This window comes from Lepus europaeus, chromosome 19, assembly GCF_033115175.1.
Source record: "Lepus europaeus isolate LE1 chromosome 19, mLepTim1.pri, whole genome shotgun sequence".
Lineage (NCBI taxonomy): Eukaryota > Metazoa > Chordata > Mammalia > Lagomorpha > Leporidae > Lepus > Lepus europaeus.
This window is the reverse complement of record NC_084845.1, coordinates 2,891,600-2,915,488: the sequence shown is the minus strand read 5'-3', so window position 1 is coordinate 2,915,488 and position 23,889 is coordinate 2,891,600. Positions and strand designations below refer to the sequence as shown.

Sequence of the window (23,889 nt, the reverse complement as noted above, 5' to 3'; positions counted from 1 at the left end):
CACGTGCTCTCCCTGGGCCGTGTGTTGTCACGGAATCTGCTTGCCCACACGCAAGCTGCGGTTTTGAGTGTGTGGCCTGGAGCTTGGTTGAACCGGGAGGTGTGGCTGTGGTCTGGGGGCCTGGGGCTCCCCCTCCAGCCGGTGCGCGTCTCGTCTTGGGTCCCGGTTGTGGAAGGAAGACCTCGTCCAGGTCGCAGGAGGTGCGGAGACCGTGACTCAGTCTCACGGCGGCGGGCAAGTGGGATTTACACCCGAGGAGCAGGTGGGGGACCTGGCGTGAGGATGGCGTCACCGGGTGGCAGAGGCTGAGCCGTGGGATTGCACCAGGGGCTCCTGATCAACTCCGCTCTCCCCAGAAATGCACCGGTGGGCCTGGGAGGGGTCTGAAGTTTGAGCAGAGAATTGTGTCCTGCCCCAGGTGAGCGAGTGTCTCTGGTCATGCTGGAGAGGGGGTGTGGGGGTCATTTGTCGTGCTGGAGAGGGGGTGTGGGGGTTGTTGGTCATGCTGATGGGGTGGTGTGGGGGGTCTCTGGAGGGGGTGTAGGGGTGTCTCTGGAGGGGGTGTGGGGGTGTCTGGAGGGTGGTGTGGGGTGTCTAGAGAGGGGATGTGGGGGTCTCTGGAGGGGAATGTGGGGGGGTCTCTGGAGGGGGATGTGGCGGGGGTCTCTGGAGGGGGGTGTGGGGTGTCTAGAGAGGGGTGTGGGGTGTCTCTGGAGGGGGATGTGGCGGGGGTCTCTGGCCCAGCAGCTTTGTTCTCTGCTGCTGGGGCTCTCCTGTGGTGTGGATGCGATGCTGGGGACCCAACAATCCCCGGTTCTATGGGTTTGTCCCCAGCAGGTGGCAGTAGAGCGGTGGTGGTGGGGGATCTGGCCAGACAGAAGCTGTTGCCCGGGAGCTGGCCCGCTGCGCACAGCTGGAGGGGTTTGCCCCTCGCTGCCCATTGCTCAGAAGTCGGGTCCCTCAGTGTTTGTGCCTTGGGAGCACAGAGGCCTGGTTCGCTCACCGCTGGGCTCTGTGCTCTGGTTTTACGGAGCGTGTGTGAACTAGGAGGCTGACAGGGGCCATGAGCTTTGCAGCCTCAGGAAGTGGCTCGCTGGCCCCTCAGCTCCCCTCACCCCAACGCCCGGGCCCACCGCACCCTGCCGGGGGTCCCGTGTGCTGTCCCGGGCCCCGCCGCACCCCGCCGGGGGTCCCGTGTGCTGTCCCGGGCCCCGCCGCACCCCGCCGGGGGCCCCGTGTGCTGTCCCTGGCCCCGCCGCACCCCGCCGGGGGCCCCGTGTGCTGTCCCGGGCCCCGCCGCACCCCGCCGGGGGTCCCGTGTGCTGTCCCGGCCCCGCCGCACCCCGCCGGGGGCCCCGTGTGCTGTCCCGGGCCCCGCCGCACCCCGCCGGGGGTCCCGTGTGCTGTCCCGGGCCCCGCCGGGGGCCCCGTGTGCTGTCCCTGGCCCCGCCGCACCCCGCCGGGGGCCCCGTGTGCTGTCCCGGGCCCCGCCGGGGGCCCCGTGTGCTGCCCCTGGCCCCGCCGCACCCCGCTGGGGGCCCCGTGTGCTGTCCCCTGTGAAAGCGGTCTGTTTGCTGTCTCGTTTCCCAGGGACTGGGTCTCTGCTGAGATTCTACTCTGTTTGAAAGCCTTCCCAGGATTCCTCGTGGACAGCTTCCTCCTGGGAGCCCTAGTGGGGACGCGGCAGGCGTTCAGAGTGCGTAGGGAACACCTGCGTCTTCACTGAAGGTCTCTGGTTTCCTTGGCCGCCAGCGAATCTTGTGCCTGGCGGAGGCCCTCCTCTCAGCAGGAGGCGGCCGCAGTGCGGGCCGCAGGGACGCGTAGCGCAGGCGGGCAGCGAGTCTCAGCGAGCTCTCAGACGGCAAGTCGGTGGTTGGAGTGGGCCGGCTCGTGTGCTGGGTGCCAGTCGTCCGGCTAACGCAGTGTCCGAATTCGTGGAACACACAGTCACTCTGCTTTGTGAGCTCTGCGGGGTTCCTCCCGTCAGAGGAGGGTGCTCTCCACCTGGGGTGTGTGCCAGCCAGACACACTGAGCCCTGGCCCTAGTCCCGGGGGGAGGGGCACAGGGGGCGTGGGCTGTGTGGCCCCCAGCGGTTAAGGAACTGCCTGTGACTCCGGCACCCCATGTGAGCGCCAGTTCAAGGCCCGGCTGTTCCACCTCACATGCTCCCTGCTAATGTCCCTGGGCCCCAGCACCCACGTGGCAGACCTGGATGAAGCTCCAGGCTCCGATTTGGCCCAGCCCTGACCATTGTGGCCACTTGGGGACTGAACCAGCAGATGGAAGCTTCTCTCTCTCTAACTCTGCCTTTCAAACAACGACATCTTTAAAAAAATACCTCAATGTATATATTATAATTGGGTAAGTCATAAGAAGATAATTTTTTGAAAAGAATTTTTTATGATTTGTTTATTTATTGGAAGGAGTTACAGAGAGACGAGAGATAGATCCTCCATACGCTGGTTCACCGCTCAGATGGCTGCATGGCCAGGAGCCAGGAGCTTCCTCCAGGTCACCTGTGTGGGTGCAGGGGTCAAAGCACTTGGGCCACCTGCTGCTGCTGTTCCCAGGCCGTAGCAGGGAGCTGGATCGGAAGAGGAGCAGCCTGGCGGGAACCGGTGGCCATATGGGATGCCGGCGTCGCAGGAGTTGACTCTACCAGCTGGGCCACAACGCTGACCCCCTGCAGGTTCGTTCTAAAGATCGGTTTCTATGAAAGAGTGCCAGAGAGAAATCCCCCCACTGGCTCCCTCCCTGGTGACTGGGGCAGGCTGGAGCCAGAATCACCAGGTCTCCCCCACAGTGGCGGGGGTGCAGGTACTCGGCCGTCTTCCACTGCCTCCCTAGGGCCAGTCGCAGGAAGTTAGAGTGGGAGTGGAGTGGCCAGGACCCAAACAGCGCTCTGCTACGGGATGCTGGCATCACCAGCGTGCCGAGTGCTGGCTTAGCCTGCCGCACCAGCATGTCTGCACCATGTGGAGACCCTTGAGCCGTTCAGAGCGGATGGTTCCGTGGGGTGGGGCTCTTGTTCCAGCTTTTGCTTGTCCGTTTTCCCTGCACTGTTTGTCAGAGAGAATGTCTCTTCTCTAGGGTGTTTTAGCTTCGCCAAAGAGAAGTTTCTTGTAGATGGGCCCTCACTGCCGGGGTTTCTGTCGTGTCCCATTGGCCTGGGTGGCCCTCTATGCCAAGACCGCTGGGCTGGCCTGACGCTGGGTTCTGCGGTGCCTCCAGCTTTGTTACCGGGCAAGGGAAGGCTGCTTTGGCCGTCTGGGGTCTTCTGTGTCCTATCTGAGCTGTAGGGTGTTTCTTTGTAGTTCTGTGAGCAGCGTCATTTATATTTTGATGAGAATTGCATTAACTCTGTAAACTGTGTTGGGTAATTTAGGTATTTTATTTATTTTTTAATGTTTTAAAAAGATTTACTTATTTGAAAGTCTGAGTTAGAGAGAGAGATTGATCTGTCCGCTGGCTCACTCCCCATATGACCTCATTGGCCAAAGCCAGGAGCCAGGAGCTTCTTCCAGATCTCCCTTGTAGATGGCAGGAGCCCAAGCACTTGGCCCACCCTCTGCTGCTTTCCCAGGTACATTAGCAGGGAGCTGGGTCAGAAGTGGAGCAGCTGGGCCTCAAACTGGCCTATTTTGGATGCCAGTGTCGCAAGTGGTGGCATAATCCACTATGCTACAATGTCAGCCCCAATTTGGACATTTTATTTTTTATTTTGAATTATTTTGTTTATTTGAATGACAGAGGGAGACAGAGAGGTCTTCCATCTGCTGGTTCACTCCAGAAGTGACCGCAGTGGCCAGAGCTGCACTGATCCAGAGCCAGGAGCCAGGAGCTTTTTCCAGGTCTCCCACACGTGTGCAGGGACCCAAGGACTTGGGCCATCTTCTACTGCTATCCAGGCCATAGAGAGCTGGATCGGAAGTGGAGCAGCCGGGACTCGAACCGGCGCCCATATGGGATGCCAGCACTGCAGGCAGCAGCTTTACCCACTTCCCCACAGCGCCGGCCCTGGACATTTTAATATAATTCTTCCAATCTATGGCCATGGGAGGTCTTCTCTCTGTGTCCTGTTTAATTTATTCTCTTGCACGTTCGGCAGTGTTTACTGTGTAGGTCTCTCAGAGCCTTGGTTGAGTGTGCGCTGTATTTAATTTTGTGGCAGTTGTGAACGGAGCGGACCTGGAGTCTCTTGCTCAGTGAGTCCGACTGCCTTCCTGTCTGTATGCCCCTTCTGTCTCTTGCCTGTGGACTCTGGCTAGAACTTCCAGGAGTGTGTGGAGTCAGAGTGCTGGGAGTGGCCGTCCTTCCAGGTTCTGGAAGAAACAGATTCCGCTTTTCCCCATTCAGTGTGGCGTTGGCTGTGGTTGTCATCGATGACCCTGAGTACGTTGAAGCCTGTTGTGTTCCTTTTTTTAATTTTTAAAAATCATTTGAAGACAGAGTTACAGAGAAGGCGGGGTGTGGTGGGGGAGCCGGAGAATTGCTCTTCCAGCTGCTGGTTCACTTCCCAAATGATAGCAATGGCCAGGGCTGGGCCAGGCCGAAGCCGGGCGTCAGGAGCTGCTTCTGGGTTTCCCACCTGAGCGCCATGGTCTGCTGCTCTCCCAGGCACATTAGCAGGGGGCCGGGTCAGAAGTGGAGCTGGATCAGGATGCGAACCGGCGCCCACATGGGATGCCAGCGCGGCAGGCGGCTTCCCCCGTTGTGCCACAGCCCCGAGATGTTGGAAATGTCCTCTGTGCTGGCGCAAGGCTTGCCACTAGCTCCGTGCCACCGCTGAGCACCTGAAACGCGGCTGGTGTGAAGAGATTTTCTCTCTGTATCTCGTGAACTTAAATACCCACATTGGCCATCCTGTGTTGGATGGTACTTGGCGGATGCCGGAGTTTGCTCTGAGTTGTGGTTTCTGGGCCAGCAGGGGGCACCAGAGGCCGCCTGTGCTTGGCTGGAGCAGTCAGGGTTTGTGGGAAATGGCTGGGTTCCTTGGTGGACGGTGCTCCTGCGAGGGCTGCACGCACACCGTTCGGTGAAGGAATTGTTTAAGGCACATGGTGTCTGCAGCCTTTGCCCCCACCCCCGTCTCCGACACAAGCCCCGAAGACACTCGTGTGCTCTCACTCCTGCCTCAGGCACGGCCCCACCTCGCCGCCTTCCAGCCCAGCACAGGGCAGTGCTTCTCCTGGGGCCCCAGCGTCCCCCCCCCGACAGCCACGTGCACTGGCACATGGTCCCCCTGCAGACACCGTCAGAGCCCTAGCCCCGGCACCTCCCAGTGTGACTGTTACAGGAGACACTGACCTTGACCCGGTGGATCGGAGGTCTGTATGGAGCAAGGCCACGTGTGGACTAGCCACATGCTGTGTGGAGGGCGGGGCCCATGCAGGGTGGCTGCGTGCTCTTTGGGTGTATCCCAGGAGCAGTAGGGAGCACCACAGAGGGAGGGTGTGTGTGTGTGTGTGTGTAGCACCACAGAGGGAGGGTGTGTGTGTGTGTGTGTAGCACCACAGAGGGAGGGTGTGTGTGTGTAGCACCACAGAGGTAGGGGGTGTGTGTGTGTGTGTAGCACCACAGAGGGAGGGTGTGTGTGTGTAGCACCACAGAGGTAGGGTGTGTGTGTGTGTGTGTAGCACCACCCACAGAGGGAGGGTGTGTGTGTGTGTGTGTAGCACCACAGAGGGAGGGTGTGTGTGTGTGTGTGTAGCACCACAGAGGGAGGGTGTGTGTGTGTGTGTAGCACCACAGAGGGAGGGTGTGTGTGTGTGTGTAGCACCACAGAGGGAGGGTGTGTGTGTGTGTGTAGCACCACAGAGGGAGGGTGTGTGTGTGTGTAGCACCACAGAGGGAGGGTGTGTGTGTGTAGCACCACAGAGGTAGGGTGTGTGTGTGTGTGTGTAGCACCACAGAGGGAGGGTGTGTGTGTGTGTGTGTAGCACCACAGAGGGAGGGTGTGTGTGTGTGTGTGTGTAGCACCACAGAGGGAGGGTGTGTGTGTGTAGCACCACAGAGGTAGGGTGTGTGTGTGTGTGTGTAGCACCACCCACAGAGGGAGGGTGTGTGTGTGTGTGTGTAGCACCACAGAGGGAGGGTGTGTGTGTGTGTGTAGCACCACAGAGGGAGGGTGTGTGTGTGTGTGTAGCACCACAGAGGGAGGGGTGTGTGTGTGTGTGTAGCACCACAGAGGGAGGGTGTGTGTGTGTGTAGCACCACAGAGGGAGGGTGTGTGTGTGTAGCACCACAGAGGTAGGGTGTGTGTGTGTGTGTGTAGCACCACCCACAGAGGGAGGGTGTGTGTGTAGCACCACAGAGGGTGTGTGTGTGTGTGTGTGTGTAGCACCACCCACAGAGGGAGGGTGTGTGTGTGTGTGTGTAGCACCACAGAGGGAGGGTGTGTGTGTGTGTGTGTAGCACCACAGAGGGAGGGTGTGTGTGTGTGTGTAGCACCACAGAGGGAGGGTGTGTGTGTGTAGCACCACAGAGGTAGGGTGTGTGTGTGTGTGTGTAGCACCACCCACAGAGGGAGGGTGTGTGTGTGTGTGTGTAGCACCACAGAGGGAGGGTGTGTGTGTGTGTGTGTAGCACCACAGAGGGAGGGTGTGTGTGTGTGTGTAGCACCACAGAGGGAGGGTGTGTGTGTGTGTGTAGCACCACAGAGGGAGGGTGTGTGTGTGTGTAGCACCACAGAGGGAGGGTGTGTGTGTGTAGCACCACAGAGGTAGGGTGTGTGTGTGTGTGTGTAGCACCACCCACAGAGGGAGGGTGTGTGTGTAGCACCACAGAGGGTGTGTGTGTGTGTGTGTGTAGCACCACCCACAGAGGGAGGGTGTGTGTGTGTGTGTGTAGCACCACAGAGGGAGGGTGTGTGTGTGTGTGTAGCACCACAGAGGGAGGGTGTGTGTGTGTGTGTGTAGCACCACCCACAGAGGGAGGGTGTGTGTGTGTGTAGCACCACAGAGGGAGGGTGTGTGTGTGTGTGTGTAGCACCACAGAGGGAGGGTGTGTGTGTGTGTGTGTGTGTAGCACCACAGAGGGAGGGTGTGTGTGTGTAGGTCGGTCGGTCGTGGCTGCATTAACACGGTGGCTCCCCGGGTGATGCTATCTCGGAGCAGGGGTTAGACGGCCTCTGGGGAGTCCCAGACGGGGGAGTGCCCAGGACAGCCGTGGGGACCCGGGAGCCCGCACGGGCGCAGGGGGTGGGAAGGGCTCTGTGGAGGCCGCGTTCCCAGCTGCCCCTGACGGTGAGGGTGCAGGCGGTGGGCCCTGTGCCGGGGCGCCGTGGACCCAGAGGCAGCAGGGAGTTGCCCAGCGGGAGAAGCTGGGGTGGAGGACGGCGTGCGGCTGGGCGGGGTCTTGGGGAGTGGCGCGCGGTTCTGGTGGGTGGGGTGGCCGGGCCCGCTCCTTGGGGTCCCACCCCGCATGGCTGCTGCTGAGGGCAGGGACGGCGAGCAAGGTCCCCTGCCCTCCGCGGGCGCGGGCTCAGGCTGGCGGAGGTGGGCCTGGCGGTCGGGGGTCAGCCCAAGGCGCACGCAGCCGAGCCCACACCGAGCCCACACCGTGCACCGCAGGGAGAGGAGGCTTCCCTCTGGTTTATCCTGCAACCGCTAGGAGCAGCTGGAGCTGGGCCAAGCCGGAGCCAGGAGGCTGGGACTCCGCCTGGGGCGCTCAGGTGAGCGGGCGGTGGGGACCCAAGTGCCCAAGCCACAGCCCACCGCCTCCCGGTGCGCGTTCGCAGGAAGCCGGGCTTGGAAACGGGGTGGGGAGGGCTCCCCTGTGCGTCCCCAGCAGCGACTAATGCCCAGGGCGCGCCCCAGTAAGCGTCCCCCCGCCACCGCAGCGCTCTCGCCTCGTTTCGGCCGCGCAGGGTTCAGGTCCGCCGCCCGCATCCGCACAGGGCACCACGCGCACGCCCCCGCATGCCTGGCGCGGGGCGGGGGATGCCGCCTTGCCGCCTTGCCGTGTGGGCCGCTCACCGCCCAGCAGAACCACCTGAGGCGTTTACGCCCCGCCGAGAGGGTCAGGTGCGGCGGGCGCAGCCTCAGCACACCTGGGATCGGAGACTCAGACTGTGGGGAGAGGCCCGCGCTGTGCAGTCAGACCCGTCTGAGTGCGGTCCTCGGGTCACTGGCCCACCTCCACGCTTACAGGGCCGGGCGCACCTGCGGCGCAGGCCGCGGGTCACGTCGGTTTGCACGGAAATCGTCACGGGCTCGCTGATCCGAAGCCAGGAGCCAGGTGCTTCTCCTGGTCTCCCATGCGGGTGCAGGGCCCAAGCACTTGGGCCATCCTCCACTGCCTTCCCGGGCCACAGCAGAGAGCTGGCCTGGAAGAGGGGCAACCGGGATAGAATCCAGCGCCCCAACCAGGTCTAGAACCCGGTGTGCCGGCGCTGCAAGGCGGAGGATTAGCCTGTTAAGCCGCGGTGCGGGCCGAGACCGCCCTGTTTTAAGAACAGACTTCATCCATCTCATAGGTACAACTCTGAGAACATGACCATTCTCCCCTCCCTCACCCCCTCCTTCCTTTTTTCCTGCTAGTTTTTGCAAAAGCGTGATTTCAACCGCCCCATAATCGCAGGCCTAAGGCGTCACCAGCTGTGATACTCAGCAGGTTAGAGATACGAAGGCCAGAGCTGCACAGGAGCGTGACCGAGGGTGAGCGCGTGCCACCCGGCTCTGCAGCTGCGTCTCTCTGCCCGTCGGGAGCGCTGCACGTGCTCTGTAGACAGCTCTGTTTTGTTATTGCTTTTATGTTTTTTTTAAACTTTTTAAAAGATTTATTTATTATTTGAGAGGTAGCGTTATAGACAGAGAGAGAGGTCTTCCTTTCACTGGTTCACTCCCCAGTTGGCCGCATCAGCTGGAGCTGCGCCGATCCAAAGCCAGGAGCCAGGAGCTGCTTCCGGGTCTCCCACACGGGTGCAGGGGCCCAAGTGCTGGGGCCGTCCTCCACTGCTTTCCCAGGCGCATTGGCGGGGAGCTGGATTGGAAGTGGGCCAGCGGGGACTTGAGCTGGCGCCTGTATAGGATGCAGGCACTGCAGGCGACGGCTTTACCCGCTACGCCACAGCGCTGGCCCCTTTATGTAATTGAGAAACGCTTTTGTTGGTGCTCACTCTGGAGCGTGCGTGCTCATGTGCCGGTTCACGGCCCCGTGTGTTCAGAGCCCGGCAGAAGCAGGCCTGTGGGCTTTTTCTTTTGGGCAGGAGGACCCCAGGTGGCCTCAATTGTGGAAATGACCAACCCTGCCCGGGAGCATCCTTCCACTCGAACTGCATGCCCACTTTACAAAGATTTCTTTATCTGGGAGAGAAACACACACACACACACACACAGCGAGACGGAGAGCGAGAACGCATGCCCTGTCCGCTGGATCACTCCATAAATGGCCCCAACAGCCAGGGCTGGACCAGGCTGAAGCCAGTTCTAGGAACTCCATCCGGGTCTCCCCTGTGGGTGGCAGGGGCCTGAGTACCTGGGCCGTCTTTGGCCTTCCCATGTAGTGGACTGGAAGCGGTGTAGCTGGGACTTGAACCAGTGCTTTGATATGCGATGCCGGCATCACAAAGCAGCGGCTTAACCCGAGGAGCCGCCATGCTGGCGTGTCACCCGTGTCACCCGTGTCAGCGTCTTGGGCTAGGGGTTCTTCCGTGATGGAGGAGACAAGAAAATGTGGTTCCCCAGGCCCCTGGAGGGGCTGGCTCTGGGTGCAAGCTGCTTGGGGCGTTTCCCGTTGGGCACTGCGGGCGCACAGGAGCCACCTGCCCCCTGCTGGGCTGTGCTGGGGCTCTCCTTGCCCGCTCCCCACCGCAGGTCAGCGCCTGAACCGTCTCCTGGTTCCACTGAGCAGGGGCCACGTCCTCCGAGCCCACTCCCCGCAGGTGTGGGCCCTGCCCCTCGCCTGGGACCCTATCGCCTTGGTTTCATCTGAGAACAGCTCTCAGCTGGGGGTCCCGGGCCTGGGTGCTGGAAACCAGCTGCCCTGCTGCCAGGTGGGCCTGGGTGGAGCCCGGGAGCCCTCCCTGCGCCCCCTCCCGCCTGAGCCGCTGAGCACGGAGAGGACCGTTCACTCTTCAGGGACGTGGCTTCTCGGTGGGCCGGGCGGAGGGGCGCTGCTGGCTCCTTGCCCCAGAGCGGCCCTGTTCCACGTCGGGGGGAGTGAGCTCTGTGGAGCGCAACCGCGGCGGTGCCCACAGAGACAGCTCTGCAGGTGTGGAGCCCCCGTGTCCCAGCTGCTGCCTTCCCTGGGGCGGGAACTGACAATGAACTGGGTGAGTGCGTTCGCAGGGGAGCGGCCGCTCGGGCGCCCGTGCCCCACATCGGAGCACCCGCTCTCTCCCAGTTCCAGCTTCCTGCTAGGTGCTCTCAGAGGCTCCGCCGTGGCTCTAGCAGGTGGGTTGAGTTCCAGGCTCATCGCTGTCTCCTCCGCCTCCACCTCCACCTCCACCTCCACCTCCGCCTCCCCTGCCCATGCATAAATAGAGACTAGGAAAATGCACGGGTGCCCGGCCCATGCATTTCAGAGGTTTGTTGGAGGAAAGTCACCGCTCTGCCTTGAATTGATGCCGAGAGGCCCGGCGTCTCTGGAACTTTCTAGGTCTTGCAGCAGTGCCGGCCTGGCCTCAATGCCTAACTCCTTCCTGTCCCAGCTCGGCTCTGGGTGACTGTCAGGAGGCCTCTAGGGGGCGCTGAGGGCCCCGCTGGGTCTTGCTCTTCTGCCAGCCCCTCTGATGAGGCTCCATCGCACCAGGCAGAGTTAAGGCGAGAGACAGAGATACAGAGGGATCTTCCATCAGCGGACTTACTTTCCGAGTGGCCAGGTCTGAGCCAGGCCAAAACCGGGAGCCTGGACCTCCATCCGGGGCTCCCACATGGGTGACAGGGACTCAAGCACTTTGGGCCACCTTGCACTGCTTCCCGGGCACGTGAGCAGGGAGCTGGATTGGAAGTGGAGCAGCCGGGACTGGAATTGGCATCATGCAATGATTTAACCTACGGAGCCACGCCATCCCCAACAGCTACGCTTAAAAAAACCAGTTCTCAGAGCTCAGTGCTACCTGCTGGTTCACTCCACCAGTACCTGAACGGCTGGGGCCCGGCACGCACAGAGCCGGGAGCTGACAACGCAGTCCACGTGGCTGGAGGGGGTCCAGTTCCTCGCGTGACCACTGCTGCCTCCCAGGGTTAGCAGTTGGAATCTGGAGCTCGAGCCGGAAAAGGGACCCTCGGAAGAGGGGCGCCAGTGCCTTAAGCACCCGGCAAATACCTGCCCACGTCACCTCTTGCTTTTATTCCGTTTGTCGCATCAGTATCTGTGATGTCGATGTGCGTGGCAAGGAGTGGTCGGGAGGTGCCGATGGGCAGTGAGGTTTCTTCCTGTCTGGGCTGTCGTGAACAGTGAGGTCTATGCGGGTCCTTCAGCACCTTTCCTGAGTGGTGGTGGTTGCTGAGCTTTTTGGAACATTCTAGACGTTAATCCTTTGTTGGATAAGGACTCTGCAGATACCTTCTCCCGTCCCGTGGGGTGTCTCTTCACGCTGCTTCTCCCTTTGGGGTGCAGAAGCTGCCGAGTTTGATGGAATCCCACTTGCCTAGTTTGCCTGCACTTCCGGGGTCTTAGCCAGGAGGTCATTGCTCGCACCAGTGTCTTCGAGTTACCTCCCCTACTTTGTTTTAGCAGCTTCAGGCTTGCGTTCCGGTCTTTGGTCCATCTTGACTGACTTTTGCACATGAGGAGCTAATTTCATTGTCTGAGGTTTAGACGTTGTGTGAGATGTGCTAGTATTCTGTGGGGACTTTGTGCATCTATTGTTCGTCACGGATGTTGGTCTGTGGTTCCCTTTTGGTGTTGTGTCTTTGTTTGATTTCGTACCAGATTAATACTGGTCTCATAGAAAGAGCTTGGCGGGGCGTCATCCCTTCCAATTTTTGGATGGTTTCAGATGTGTTGATCAGTTCCTCTGTGGGTGTTTTTAAGAAACGAGGGAGGGCCGGTGCCGTGGCTTAACAGGCTAATCCTCCGCCTTGCGGCACCGGCACACCGGGTTCTAGTCCCGGTTGGGGCGCCGGATTCTGTCCCGGTTGCCCCTCTTCCAGGCCAGCTCTCTGCTGTGGCCCGGGAAGGCAGTGGAGGATGGCCCAAGTGCTTGGGCCCTGCACCCGCATGGGAGACCAGGAGAAGCACCTGGCTCCTGGCTTCGGATCAGTGAGATGCACCGGCCACAGCGGCCATTGTAGGGTGAACCAATGGCAAAAAGGAAGACCTTTCCCTCTGTCTCTCTCTCTCTCACTGTCCACTCTGCCTGTCAAAAAAAAAAAAAAAAAAAAAAAAGAAAGAAACGAGGGAGGGTGGAGTGGAATCTGTGTGGAGAACACGGAGTCCATTCACCTTATGTAAATGTAGAAGTCACGGATGTTCTTAGAGTTCGGTGACGAAGCCGTCACCAGGCCCTGGGCCTGACCTGGGAGACTCGCTGCTCCAGGCTTGCTGCTCCTGCGGGTCTGTTTGGATCCCCCATGCTCAGGATTCGATCTCGGCAGGTTCCAGGATCCAGGAATTGCTTCGTCAAGGTTTCCAGTAGCGTTTCTTACGATCTTTTGCATTTCTGGGATTCCAGCTTGCAATGGCATGTTTCCTACCTCTCATTTTATCTGAGTTTTTTTCTCTGTTAGCCTGGCTAAAGGTTCATATCTTTTCTCTATCTTTTTAATTCTTTGATCTTTTGTATTTTTTTTGAGTTTCAGTTTCACTTATTTCTATGTCTTTTGATGAGGAATCGAATCCGTTTACAACCCAGGTTAATTCTGATAGAACCAACTCCTCACTTAGTCGGACACCATGATTGCCTTACGTGTCCGCTGGTTTTCCTGCCTCATGCTATCCACCTTGTGTTTTCGTAGCTTCTCGTCATGGTGATACTGGGTTTTCTTCCTTTGCTCCTTTGCTTTGTTACTGAATTCTCTGCTGTCATAGGTTTTCATAATTGTTGCTATCATCCATTCACTTTTTTTTGTTCTTTTTAGTTTTTAAATTTTATTTCATCTTAAAAAAAAAAAAAGATTATCCACTTGCCTGAAAGGCAGAGTTAGAGAGAAGGGGCAAGAGGGAGGGAGGGAGAGAGATGTAGATATCTCCCATCCGCTGGTCCATCCCCAAAGGCCACAGTGGTTGGGGCTGGGCCAGGCCAAAGCCAGGAGGCGGGAGCCTCATCCTCGTCTCCCACGTGGGTGCAGGGATCCAAGTCTAAAGCTAATGCACGCTTTCCCAGGTGCGTTAGCAGGAGGCTGGATCGGAAGTGAAGCAGCCGGGGCTCGAGCCTGTGCCGCTCCCTGCTGGGCCGCAACGTCCGGCCCTGTTTTTTTTTTTTTTTTTTCATCATCGTATTTATTTATTGCTTTAAAATTGTTTGAGAACAACTTGCCCTAGCTTGTCAGGAGACACTGGTGCCGCACGTTTTCTCACACAGATGAGCGACCTGTTGGGAGGCCTCGTCAGTGAGAGAGCTGTCACTCTTGTTTATCTTTTTTTTTTTTTCATTTAAAGATTTATTTTATTTATTTGAAAGGCAGAGTTACAGAGAGGCAGAAACAGAGAGAGAGAGGGCTGGCGGCCCTCGGGGGCTGGGGCGGTGGTGGGGACGCTCAGGAGACAGAGGCTAGACAGAACTGCGACAGACCGCAGCGTCAGCCCACGTGAGCCACTGCAGACCACAGCGGCTGCCAATAACAACCCTAAGTGTCCTCAGAAAACTGTCCACCAGGCCGGCGCCGTGGCTCAACAGGCTAATCCTCCGCCTTGCGGCGCCGGCACACCGGGTTCTAGTCCCGGTTGGGGCACCGATCCTGTCCCGGTTGCCCCTCTTCCAGGCCAGCTCTCTGCTGTGGCTAGGGAGTGCAGTGGAGGATGGTCCTTGGGTCCTGCACCCCATGGGAGACCAGGAGAAGCACCTGGCTCCTGCCATCGGAACAGCGTGGTGCGCCGGCCGCAGCGCGCTACCGCGGCGGCCATTGGAGGGTGAACCAACGGCAAAAGGAAGACCTTTCTCTCTGTCTCTCTCTCTCACTGTCCACTCTGCCTGTCAAAAAAAAAAAAAAAAAGAAAAGAAAACTGTCCACCACAAAAATAATAACGGTGCAGGAAAATGCACGTTAATTAGTTAGATTTGAGGCCAGCGATGTGGCGTAGTGGGAAAAAACACCGCCTGCAGTGCTGGCATCCCATGTGGGCACTGGTTCTAGTCCCAGCTGCTCTGCTTCCGATCCAGCTCTCTGCTATGGCCTGGGAAAGCAGCAGAAGATGGCCCAAGCCCTTGGGCCCCTGCACCCACGTGGGAGACCTGGAAGAAGCTCCTGGCTCCTGGCTTCAGATCAGTGCAGCTCCAGCTGTTGTGGCCAATTGGGGAGTGAACCAGCGGATGGAAGACCTCCCTCCCTCCTTCCCTCCCTCTCTCTCTCTCTGCCTCTCCTCCTCTCTAACTCTTTCAAGTAAAATAAATAAATCTTTAAAAAAAATTAGATTTACCCACTAAGCTATATATATTAGATACACATATATATCCAAAAATATCCTGCTGCTCCCGAGAAATACAATTGTATCCGTCAATTTATATACATCGAACGTACACTTCAGATACTACGGCCTGTTACACTGTACTATACTGGATCCGGTCTCTAGTGGCTTTCAAAGCTCGCCGCTAGTGCTTGGCCTTGAGGCATTGCACCTCGTGCTCCAGCACGGGAACGGGCGCCTCCCAGCAGCCTCTGCCTCCGGCTCTCCGTGCGGGGCACGGGGTCTCGCTCAGCCTCCGCCCGCACCGAGAACAACGTCTGGGCTCCTCCGTGAAGGATCACTCTCCGTGTCTTCTTCTTCTTCTTCTTTTTTTTTTTATTTTTGACAGGTAGAGTGGACAGTGAGAGAGACAGAGAGAAAGGTCTTCCTTTGCCGTTGGTTCACCCTCCAATAGCCGCTGTGGCCGGCGCACCGCGCTGATCCGAAGCCAGGAGCCAAGTGCTTCTCCTGGTCTCCCATGGGGTGCAGGGCCCAAGCACTTGGGCCATCCTCCACTGCCTTCCCGGGCCACAGCAGAGAGCTGGCCTGGAAGAGGGGCAACCGGGACAGAATCCGGTGCCCCGACCGGGACTAGAACCCGGTGTGCCGGCGCCACAGGTGGAGGATTAGCCTGTTGAGCCACGGCGCCGGCCTCTCCGTGTCTTCTATCCAGCGCCTTCGTCACTTCTCCAGAACAAGGGACGGTCAGCGTGGCCAACTGGGAGGCAGACTGCCCGCCTCCCACGGGTGTTTGTTGGTTTTGGCGGCTCGGGAAGGTTGAGGTCTTCAGCGTTTTGAGGGATTTCTGTTTGTCTGCTGTAACTTTTGGAAACTGCCTTTGTCAAGGTCGGGTTCTTTCTCATCCCAGTTCCCGCTGAAATGTCTCCGACGTCAGCTCCGTGTCCAGCCAAAGGCTTGACGGCGATTCCCTTAAACGCACAAACTCCAAAGTTCGCACTCAGCACAGGTCGGCTGGCTCTTCGCGCAGGCTGGAGGCCGCCGGGGGCTCCCCAGACCTCATCGCCCCCCGCCTCTCCCTCCCATCCACTCCGTCCCATGAATTCAAAATATCTTTACATATGTAAGCAGCCACATTCCCTCGGGCAGCGCGGCCACACGTCTGCCTGGACCTGTGCTCTGCCACCTCCCACCCTACAGCCGTGAGGACCCACGGCCGGCGAGCCCCAGGGCAGCGCCAAGCCAGACGTCCCGAGGACAGAGCTCCGCGCCGGCCTGGGCAGCGGCGCTGGCAGGGGGGGGGGGGGCGGCCGAGGGTGAGCTCCCACCCCAGCTCTCGCTTGGTGGCACTCTCCACGAGTGTCCCCTGGTCGCTGCAAAATTTTTGTTGGATTCCAGGCTTCCAGAAGGGTTGAGTGGGGCAGTTTGTCTGGGTAGCTGGCGCTTTAGTGGGGAGAACGTCCCTACTCGCAGTTTCCAGTGGAGCCACCATCGATGTCCGAGCCAGCTGTGATGGCAGTGCCTCCACGGCCACGTGTCGCGTTTCGGTGTTCTGTCCACGCGCTGTCCCCGTGTGGCTGTGCTGCAGACCCTTGTGGAAGTGGCCCTGCGATGTTCACATGAGCAGAACAGCCAGCAGCACAGCCCTCGGAGTGTCCCTTCATGGCTAGGTGGTGGACGGCTCTACTCACGTGTGTGGAATGCAGAATGTTGGGGGGGGAGGGACGGCGCTGTGGTGCAGTGGGTTAAAGCCCCAACCTGCAGTGCCGGCATCCCATATGGGCACTGTTTTGAGTCCCAGCTGCTCCACTTCCGATCCAGCTCTGCTGTGTCCTGGAAGGCAGTGGAGGATGGCCCAAGTCCTTGGGCCCCTGCACCCACGTGGGAGACCCGGAAGAAGCTCCTGGCTTGGGATCGGTGCAGCTCCAGCCGTTGCAGCCATCTGGGGAGTGAACCAGCAGATGGAAGACCTCTCTCTCTAATAAATAAAATAAATCTTTAAAAAAAGTGCTTTTGAGGAAAAAAAACAGACGAGCATGTCACGCTGGGTGGGTGACATCGTGCGGCTGTGTCTGTGTCTGAGCAACCTCACAGCGTGGTGTCCTCCACGCTGTCCGTGTGGCTGCAGACGGCGGGACTTAGGGAAGCGCCGTATTTCAGGGCCAAACCCAGTGACACCATTGCTCAGGCCAATGCCGTGGAGTTGTTTTGTTTTTTAAAGATTTATTTGCTTATTTGAAAGGCAGAGTTAGAGAGACTTTAGTATCAGGGTCATATGCGCTCTTGAGGTTTGGGAAGAGTTTGAGGTCAGATCACACTCATTCTCCTTTAAATGTTTGGTAGAATCTTAAATGAAGCCATCCAGTTCTGTGCTTGCTTGCTTTCAAAAAGATGGATTTATTTTGCTTGAAAGAGTTATACAGAGAGAGGAGAGGCAGAGAGAGAGAGAGAGACAGACAGACATAGAGCGAGGTCTTCCATCCGCTGGTTCACTCCCCAGATGGCCACAACGGCTGGAGCTGCACTGATCTGAAGCCAGGAGCCAGGAGCTTCTTCCGGGTCTCCCACGCAGGTGCAGGGGCCCAAGGACTTGGACCATCTTCTACTGCTTTCCCAGGCCATAGCAGAGAGCTGGAATGGAAGAGGAGCAGCCGGGTCTTGAACTGGCACCCATGTGGGATGCCGGCGCTTCAGGCCAGGGCATAAACCCATTGCGCCACAGCGCCGGCCCCTGGAGATTTCTCATTACTGATCCAGTCTCCTCGTTATTGGTCTGTTCTATTCTACTTCATGACTCACTCTTGGTAAACTGTGTGTGTCTAGGAATTTATCAGTTTCTTCTGGAGAATCCAGTTTGTTGGCCTGTGGTGTTCCTAGTAATTTCCTGTGATTCTTTGTATCTCCGTGGTCTGAGCTGTCAACACGGGTGAATCTTGAAGATGTTCTTTTTTTTTTTTGACAGGCAGAGTGGACAGTGAGAGAGAGAGACAGAGAGAAAGGTCTTCCTTTTTCCATTGGTTCACCCTCCAATGGCCGCTACAGCTGGCGTACCATGCCGATCCGAAGCCAGGAGCCAGGTGCTTCTCCTGGTCTCCCATGCGGGTGCAGGGCCCAAGCACTTGGGCCATCCTCCACTGCCTTCCCGGGCCATAGCAGAGAGCTGGCCTGGAAGAGGGGCAACCGGGACAGAATCCGGCACCCTGACCGGGACTAGAACCCGGTGTGCTGGCGCCGCAGGTGGAGGATTAGCCTGTTGAGCCGCGGTGCTGGCCAAGATGTTCTGCTAAGAAGCCATTACGAAGACAAGTACTGTGCGATTGCATTTTTACGAGGTGACCTAGAAAGGTCAGAGTCATAGGATGGTGGTTGGAAAGGCAGGGGGACTGGCAGTGGAGGCCGTGTTCAAGGGCTGGAGAGACGTCTAGAGATGGGCGGTGGTGCCGGTCGGCGAGCCCGGCGCGGTCACTGACGCCCTCCGCTGGCTCTGGTGCTGGGAAGCGGTTGTGACGGTCAAGCTTGTCCAGCACAGTTTTCAGGCCGGTTGAGGAGGCCGCAGGACCGTGCAGGCGTCTGTAGGGCGGCGCTACAACGTCCGTGTAGCTGGAGCCCCAGACGCGAAGGGAAGCAGCAGCATCCGGGGAGAAATTCAGCCTGGACCTCACCGGCTCTTGGAACAAATATTAAACTCTTGTGCCAAGGAGCTAAAAATTCCTAAATAAAATCAGTGCAGAGAACACGAAATGTGGGCGTAAGCAGATCACACTAATAAAGGCCGAGAGTAGAGAGAGTTCTTTTTGCTATTGCTATTGAATCCTGTTGGGATGTGAGAACAGAATATGCGTTTTAATTTAAAAATCAGTGATGTTGTGCGTGCGTGTTTGTCCTGCGGAGTGTTCACTGTCCTGAGGTGAACCCTTTCAGATGCTGAGTAAAAGTGGACAGACACACGTGTGTCTTTCTAGGTGTCATTTATTGGTTACACTCACACTTTATTTTATTACCTATAAAAGTCAGTAGATCTTTCAGACAACAAAGGGGAAATCGTGGAATGGAGCCGAAATTTCAAAAAATATAAACCCAGGTCCTAGAGAGCACAGCACCTTGCGTGAGGTCAGCCGACGCGCTGGGAAGGGCGCGGGATTTGGGGGTGGGCACCAAGTACAGAGGAGAAGGTGCCGGCTCCCGGGTCCACGGAGCAGCAGAGTCGCCACGACCAGGATGGGGAGACGGGACAGCGGTGGCCGGCTGGGGTGGGTTGATGCTGTGTGTCTCTATGCATAGAGCCCATGAAATCTGAACTTATTTCGTGTTAACAACAACTTCACAAAGCAAAACTAATCTGTATAACACTTTATTTAAAATATGATGTTACCTAGTCAGTGTAATGGTGTTCCCGACTCATAGACTGACCTGTTTTCTGGTTAGCTCTTGTACCACCTGTGCACCTGGCATCAACGTCCCTCGTTCCGGTTACGACCACACAGTAACTCCCTGGAGACGTCTTTGTCGGCAGTTTTATTTACTTTGCCCGAGTTAGGGTGGAGGACTGACAAGGTCTGGCCCCCTCGCCGGACAGATGCTCAGGAAGCCTTGAGCATCACGGACTGCATTTGTGATGGCGAAAAATGGACGCAGTGGTTCTTTAGTGGGAATTTTGGTGAAACTGAAGATATGGGACCCGTCTCTAACGTTATACAGGGAGACCACCCCGCTATCCATGTCCAGGAAGATCCCCAGTCGTCGTAAAGAGGACCCCACCGAGAGAGGCGTGAGTGATGTGGTGCTGGCGAAGAAGCAGCCTTCTCTCAAAGCCACGGTCCAGTAGCCGTGGTCCGAGGCCAGCAGGACCAGCCCCTTGCGCTTCGCCGACTCTCTGCAGACCCCCACGTCCCATTCTCTGCTGCTGCCCACGTCCACCTCCCAGTAATGGCGTCCAGAATTGAACCCCGGGAAGCCCAGGATGCCCAACGCACAGTCGAATCTCTCGGGACGCTCCCTCCGAGTCAGTGGGGAGAGCCCACAGTGGACGGTCTTCCGGTCCTCAGAGATGACCAGGCGTTTGTGGGCCGTGTCCTCGTCCAAGGTCACATCCACTGCGGAGAGGAAAACCGGAAGTTCAGCCGACGCGTTCTAGACTCTTCACAACGCACCCCTTCCCCTCTGCCTCTCTGCCCTGAGCATCTGCCCAGGGAAGCCTCCTGGGCCCTCGCTGTGTCCCATCTCATACAGAGAACGAGGAGCTGTAGCTGCTGCAAGTCTGATTCACACGGCTGCTGCTTGCTTTCAATTATTGGATCGCGTAAAGATTTTTCTTCTCTTGAAGCGCAAAATAGGAAGACTGTGTTTACTTTCAACACTATATAGCACGTCACAGTCTGTGAAGATACAGGCGTCTCCTCAATGGAATGGTGCAGGTTACTGGGTGCAGATCAGTGGTAGACGTTCGAGTTTGCTTTCACTTTGTCCCCTTTCCCTTGCGTCTTGTTGCCTAGGGAGTCACATGGCAGGGTTTGCTCTCTTGGTGCTATAAAAAGATGGAGAGAGACTGCAGAAGTCCAGGGGTGAGGCGAGCGCTGGGAAACTCGGGAGAGGGAAGGACGCCCCGGCCTGGGTGCAGGTGCGTTGGGCGTCAGGGCAGCCGCTGCTCCAGAGCCGGCACGAGGCAGTGCTGAGGGGCAGGTGACCTGCAGGAGAGCGGCTGTGGCGTGTGGCGCCATCTCCAACCAGCCCAGCTGTCAGGCGGGGACGGGGGGTGCTCTGTGGCACGTGCCCGTGTCTGGAGCCCGTGGGCACCTCTCCAAGAAACCTCGGGGCCAGTGCCTTTCCTGGCTCCCTCGTGACTCGGCTCAGAGGCCGTTCTCAGTCTTCCCGCAGAGCTGACAAGCAAAAGGCATCCGGACAGAGTTGTCATTCCAACCCCGGTGCTTATGGAACAAGAAGAACACAGACTCGCCTCTCCCCACTGACACTGCAGACTGAACGCCCAGCAGAGCACCCCGGCCCCGGTCACACGGCCAGGTCAGGGAGCAGTGAGCCAGGACGCTCCGGGGGCCTGGTTCAGGAACCGGGGCCTGACCTGCGCTCCACCTGTGCAGCTGAGCTCACGGGTAACTCGGTGCGATACGGACTCGGGCACCGCGTCTCCTGTTCTGGCTCAGAGACATGCACACCTCGGGGCTAAGGCCTGGAACCCGGACTGGGCCACAGGAGCTGACCAGACAGCCCCAGGCAGCTGCCCCAGCCTTGCCCTGCTCACTATGGTCAGCCTGTCTGGGGCTTCCCACACGGCGGGTTCCTGGGTCGCTACAGCTGCAGGCTGTCACTGCTGTGTGTGGCTCACGAACCAGCAGCACTGGCGACTGAAGGTCAGAAATCCAGTTTCTCAGGAAGCCGGGGGCCACAGCACAGGGTCTGCATTTCAACTAATTTGTAGATGCTGGAGTCTGAGAATCACATTGCAAACCACATTTCATTTCAAAACTGGATGCAATCACACAGGAAAAAAATCAACAATTTAATAGTGCATTTAAAAAAATTCTCATGAATTCAAAATATCTTTACATATGTAAGCAGCCACATTTAAACAGCTAGTTACCATGGGGCTGGTGCTGTGGCGTAGCCAATAAAGCTACCGCCTTCAGTGCCCATATGGGCACTGGTTGGAGTCCTGGCTGCTACACTTCCGATCCAGCTCTCTGGGAAGGCGGTGGAAGATGGCCCAAGTCCTTGGGCTCCTGCATCTGCATAGGAGACCCGGAGGAAGCTCCTGGTTTTAGATTGACACAGCTCCAGCCATTGTGGCCATCTGGGGAGTGAACCAGCGGATGGAAGACCTCTCTCTCTCTCTCTGTGCCTCTCCTTCTCCCTCTCCTCTCTCTCAAATCTAAAACAAAACAAAACAAAAAACAGCTAGTTACCAGTGGCTTCCTTATTGAGTGTAATAGCTCTAGGGCATGGCCTAAATTTTATACTTTTTTTTTTTTTTAAATTTTGACAGGCAGAGTGGACAGTGAGAGAGAGACAGAGAGAAAGGTCTTCCTTTGCCGTTGGTTCACCCTCCAATGGCCGCCGCAGTAGGCGCGCTGTGGCCGGCGCACCGCGCTGTTCCGATGGCAGGAGCCAGGCGCTTCTCCTGGTCTCCCATGGGGTGCAGGGCCCAAGGACTTGGGCCATCCTCCACTGCACTCCCTGGCCACAGCAGAGAGCTGGCCTGGAAGAGGGGCAACTGGGACAGAATCTGGCACCCCGACCGGGACTAGAACCCGGTGTGCCGGCGCCGCAAGGCGGAGGATTAGCCTAGTGAGCCGCGGCGCCAGCCTAAATTTTATACTTTTATAACCATTTTTTTTTAAAGATTTCTATTATTTATTTGAAAGGCAAAGTTACAGAGACACACAGAGCAAGAGAGCAAGATTCTGCATCTACTGTTCCACTCCGCAAGTGGCTGCAGCAGCCAAGGCTGGGCCAGGCCAGAGCCAGGAGCCAGGAGCTTCCTCTGGGCCTCCCACGTGGGTGCAGGGCCCCAAGGACGTGGGCCATCTTCCACTGCTATTCCAGGCCACAGCAGAGAGCTGGAGCAGCCGGGACTCGAACCAGCACTCATGAGATGCCAGCGCCACAGACGATGGCTAAACCAGCTGCACACAGCACTGGCCCCTTTTATAAACCTTTCTCGGTGGTTGTTTCCATTCTCAGAGTTGGGAACAGTTGCTTCTTTAGGAGGTCTAAGAAATTCAGGCACAGAATTTCCCTGTTGACCACGTGGGTTGCGCGTTGCCTTTGCAGGGCCCTGCGTGGCTCCGGGTGGCAGAGTCCTTACCTTGGAACTTGAGCAGCCTGGGGTTCATGGACAGAACGGCGCTCAGATGGGGCTCCAGCTCCTTGACGGCGTCCACCAGATTCCTCAGCTGGAACGCAGGCTTGATGTCCTGCTGCCGAGAGACCACAGAGCAGCCGGGGCACAGGAGGCCCTCCCCGTCGGGCTCCCTCTGCAGGGAGGCGGTGCAGCGCAGGCAGCAGGTGTAACCACACTTCAGATACACGGGCTTTTGGAGGTGACCGGAGCAGATAGAACACCTGCATGCCTCTTTAAAGTGTTCAGCCATGGCCACTGCCTAGGGAAGACAGGTGTGTGAGCGTGCGAGTTGAGTGACTAATAGAGATGGCGTGGGCCTAATGCTGGCAATCACTCGTACTAGGTACTGAAGACACCACCTACGCTCAGATATCAACGGCTCACGGCCCCAGACTCCCGATAGATATATTTTAAGATTTATTTACTTGAAGTCTGAGTTATAGAGAGGGAGAGATATTCCATTCACTGGTTCACTCCCCAGATGGCTGCAATGGCCAGAGCTGGGCCAATCCAAAGCCAGGAGCCAGGAGCTTCCTCTGGGTCTCCCACGCAGGTGCAGTGGTCCAGGGACTTGGGCCATCTTCTGCTGTTCCAGGCCACAGCAGAGAGCTGGATGGGAAGAGGAGCAGCCGGGGCTTGAACCAGCACCCATATGGGATGCCAGCGCTTCAGGCCAGGGCTGTAACCTGCTGTGCCACAGCGCCGGCCCCAGCAAATGTAATTTAATATTGTGTTTCTGTTGGACAGTGCCGATCTGGATTCGGGGACGCTCCCCTGTCTGAGCTGTTGAAATTGGATGTGGCAAAAAGCCTGTAGCTCGGAGACACGAGAACAGAAGCGAGGAAAGTGAAAGTAACTGGGACTGTGCCGAACCACAGAGGTGCTGCCGCGGGCTCTGGGCCGGCTGTGAAGATGCAGCTCGGGACGCCCAGTCCTGGCTCCTCTGCACCACGGGAGGCAGGAGAAGGCGGCCCGAGGATTCAGACCCTCGCCACCCACCTGGGAGGCCCAGGTGGAGCTCCAGGCTCCTGGCTTCAGCCCGGCCCAGCCCTGGCTGTTGCAGGCATTTGGGGAGGGAAACAGCAGATGGGAGATCTGTTTCTCTCTTTGTCTCTCTCTCTCCATATATATTTTAAATTGATTTACTTATTTGGAAGGCAGAGTTAGAAGGGGGGGTTTTCACCCCCCAAATGGCCACAACAGGGAGAAGAAGCCAGGAGCTTCTTCCAGGCCTCCCACATGGGTGCAGGGGCCGCTGCTTTCCCAGGCCATAGCAGGTCCCTGCCTTTCAAGCAATGAAAACAAAAAAATTTACAAAAACAAGTGCTTCCACACAGCAAAAGAAACAAGCAACAATGAAAAGGCAGCATGGGACACAATGTTTGCAAAGAATATTTCTGGTAAGATGTCAGTGTCCAAACTATATAATTAGGAACTCAACCAATTCAATAGCAAAAAAAAAAAAAAATCTAATTTAAAAATGGGCGAAGGACATGCATAGGTATCCCCCGAGGAATGCACACAC

At 57.7% G+C, this 23,889-nt stretch overlaps 1 protein-coding gene across 1 annotated transcript; it reads right to left on the bottom strand.

The window, feature by feature from the left end:
* Positions 1–1,691: 1,691 nt before the first annotated feature.
* LOC133748675 (ret finger protein-like 4A) lies at positions 1,692–22,614 on the bottom strand. The gene is made up of 3 exons (XM_062177608.1): positions 22,329–22,614; positions 19,079–19,602; positions 1,692–1,895 (listed from the first exon to the last, which is right to left on the bottom strand). The coding sequence occupies exons 1-3, from the start codon at positions 22,612–22,614 to the stop codon at positions 1,692–1,694; spliced, it is 1,014 nt and encodes a 337-aa protein (XP_062033592.1).
* Positions 22,615–23,889: the final 1,275 nt, after the last annotated feature.